We start from the raw sequence: 3,532 nt of genomic DNA, 5'->3' as shown, positions 1-3,532 counted from the left end.
GACATACCAAGATTTCTATCCATAAATTACATTATGTTTTATCAAAATTTACATGTCTTTCCACTCTAATAAATATATTCATAAAAAGACAAAAGAAAAAAAAAAGGAAAATATATATATATATATATTTTGGAGTTGTCTTTAGTGCGGTTTTTAGACTTTCTGGTGTTCGGACAGAAACATTTGAGGTGAAATCTTGATTTGTGTTATTTAAACTAGTTTTTTAATTTTTTATATGGATTCAGCGCAGTGAAAAATCCATAGGACACTTCGATAGTGCGCAGAGGTATCAAACTTGTGATTTCAATAAATTCCTATCAGATTTTAAAGAAATTAGACCTAAAAAACTCACATGAAAAATTTCCAAAAAATCACATTAAAAACAACTCATATATATAAACAAAATAAATAAATAAATAAATAAATAAATAAAAAAAACACATTTTCTGAATACTTTTGGTTGACAACATTCTATATTTAACCAATTTAAAACTTAGAAAACACAAAAGATTTTTAAGAACGTACACCATCAATAACGGTCACTGCTATTTGATATTTCCAAATTACATTAACCCAAACACCTTTTACCAAATTGTAAAGTGTTAGAACAACTCCAGTTATCAATGTGACAACACACCAACCGCAAGTGGCGGACGTGGCATGCTCACTCATCATTCGCCGGGAAAGCCGTGGCCGGCGATTGCGGATGCGATGCAGTCGGTTGCCCGTTAACCAGATGATTGAACCCTTAATCAGCGCCGAGAGTCACCACCATTCTACGGACGTTTCAAGAAATCCCCGCGATGGGTAGGAAGCACCGGTCAAATTTGTGCAACACTAATGTCCGTTTTCCATCATTTTATCATAGTTGACAGGCGGGCAAAAATTTTGGCCTGCCCCTCGTTACCCTCGTTTGGCGGGGAGGCGGCGTAAGAAGCGTCAGGGTGTCCAGGTTCCATGATTCGAACGCCTTGGAGGTAGGAAGGTCCAGACCCAGTATTGCAACGTCTGATTACATGCTTACATGAATTCTTAGTTCTTTGCAACATCAGGTTTACCTGCTCGCCTAGCTACAGGAACGTCCCCTGCATTCTTCGGTGGTTATATGCTGCATCATGGCTACCTGCGTGCCTAGCGACAGGAACATCTCCTTCATTCTTCGGCGGCAGCACGATAAACAGGCATAATTTATGTTTTAACCAGGAATTGATTCCTCTGTCGTTTCTTTGTTTTTCATAGGCTTCCAATGAACCAGGATCGATTCTGTGTTTGTTAAGAAAAAATCAAGAGATTTGTCTTCCCATCTATCACGTTAGCTTAACTGGTTTCGAAATGCATTGGTAATTTTAAAGATTTATGTGATAGATAAAAAAGACAAATCTCTTAATAACTAACTCTAAGAACAATAAATTAATTTGGGTTTAATTTAATGGCTGTGCGGATCGCCTTGAAGCAAAGTTCTGTTTGTTAACAATTTGTATTATATGTTTACAGAGCATCGAAGAGCTGAAACATCTCGTACTCTGCAAAACCCTGGAGCTGAAACGAGCGCGGGCCGAAGCAGAGGCGCAGAACGAAGTCCAGGAAGCCAGACGACTCAAACTCCAAGAGCTCTTTACAACCGCTAGCAGCGAACGAGACGAAGCGCGAGAGCAGCTGCTGAAACTCACGCAGAGACTCAAGGAATACTCCACAAAGCACCACATCATGTCTAGCGATGACTCCCAGTGGCCTGACACCATGCCGATTTCGGAACCAGACGAAGTGAAGCCATCCTCCACGGCCACCGCTACTGCCCTGCACTCAGTTTCCTCTCCGCTCGACGGACTGGCTGACCAATTTAGCTGGAATTTCGCTGGCCATAATTTAGGGCATCTTGAGCTCCGATCAGCCCCCCAAATGCACCAATCTCTGACTCAGTCCACAAAGATCCATTGTTCGAATCTCACTGACTTACAAAATCAACCGTTTTATCATGACAAAGAGCAGGGGCTAAGTTTAGCCCAGCGCCAAGAATCCGAGCAGCAGCACCAGGTCGAATCCCATCTCCCGCATGTCTTCCAAGATAAGTCCACAGACCATGACTTGTCAGTGCTGCAGCAGGAGTCGGCGGCAACAGCAAAGGGCCGAAGGCAGCTATCAAATCCATTTCTCGGGGTCGCAGAACACGGTCACATGACGTGTCACAATCCCCAATCGGACCTCGTCTTCCCATTTCCTTCGATCGATTACTCCACCCGGGCAGGCATGATGGATCCGCTGCCTCAGCAGAGACACCCAACCCGTCCCCTCGATACCGTGCATACAGTGCAGATCCCCAAAATATCTACGTGGTCCTCTAATTCTCTATTCGGGGCTCCCATGGCCCATCATATGCCCAACTCACATAGCCCTACTTATGCTCTGGATCCTCTGCAGGTGAAGCTTCCTCTGTCCTCTTCTCATTCTAGCATCAGCCCACCTACAGGAATTGACAAAACCCCCATAGCAGATGCATTTATCACTCCCCTGCAATCTGACTCTGCAGCTGCGTCAAGCTCCTCCCAATTGTTGCGCTGCCCACCGTTTGACTCAGAAAGGAAGTGGATACCAATGCCATTCCCACCGTATCATGATTCACAGGGGTCGTGGATACCGACACCATAACCTGAGAGATGTTAAAAGAAACAAGGTTATCTAATACATTTTGTCCAGAAGCTTTAAGCATTTATTGTGAAGTTATGTTAAAAGGGATAATGCTATTTAATATATTTATTTAGTGAAGTGTTTGTCGAGAAGTTGTGAGCCTTTATTGTGAAGCTTTACAGAGAAGGGCCCAATACTTCAAGTAGATGAAGAAACAATCTCTCTCATTCTCTATCTTTAACCTAATAAACATTAAAATAATTAATTTCTTTCTTTCCTTTTTTTCCAAACAAAATTATAACTATGAAAAAATGCAAAAATTGTTTTCTAGACAAATATAAATCCTTGAATCTACTTATTTAGTTTCTCCCTTAAACTATATTAATGACTGATCATTTATGGACAATGCAGACCGGCACAAATCGATGTATCTAATTCGTTTTCCCATAATAATGACTGATCATTTATGGACAATGCAAACGGGCACAAATCGATGTATCTAATTAGTTTTCCCAGCTCTATTAATTTACTCATGGCTTCAATGGGTGTTTTGGAGGATGGTGTCAATGACGGCCGTGGATAGTGAGGATTGGATTTCATAAAATTTATCCTCTCATATAACCCACATTAAAGTTCTGGTTTTTTCGAAGTGCGCCACTTAAATTCGTAATGCTGCACTTTGCTTGGTTAATCAACTCTTCAGTTTTTTAGTTGTTATAATATTATTGGTAGTTATCTATTATAGACTTAAAAGAATATTTTAAATTTTATTGCAGATTATAGGAATAATTTTTATTTATTTTGAAATAGCACTTCAAAAATATTTTCTAAATCTATAATCAATTTAAATTGAAAATGTTTAATGCTGCAGCATTTTTTTTTAAGGATTGGTATTAGTTCCAAATTG

General features: G+C 40.2%; 1 protein-coding gene across 1 annotated transcript; it reads left to right on the top strand.

Moving 5' to 3' along the window:
• The first annotated feature begins 880 nt into the window (after positions 1-880).
• LOC149260499 (uncharacterized) lies at positions 881-2,750 on the top strand. Its single transcript, XM_089420761.1, has 3 exons — positions 881-977; positions 1,077-1,181; positions 1,495-2,750. Exons 2-3 carry the CDS (start codon positions 1,116-1,118, stop codon positions 2,644-2,646), a joined length of 1,218 nt encoding a protein of 405 aa, XP_089276887.1. The 5' UTR covers positions 881-977; positions 1,077-1,115; the 3' UTR covers positions 2,647-2,750.
• Positions 2,751-3,532: the final 782 nt, after the last annotated feature.

Source organism: Pinus tabuliformis, chromosome 6 (assembly GCF_031772625.1).
Source record: "Pinus tabuliformis cultivar Carrire ecotype Pingquan chromosome 6, CPIR1, whole genome shotgun sequence".
In the NCBI taxonomy this organism is placed as follows: domain Eukaryota; kingdom Viridiplantae; phylum Streptophyta; class Pinopsida; order Pinales; family Pinaceae; genus Pinus; species Pinus tabuliformis.
This window is presented reverse-complemented; position numbering and strand designations above follow the sequence as displayed.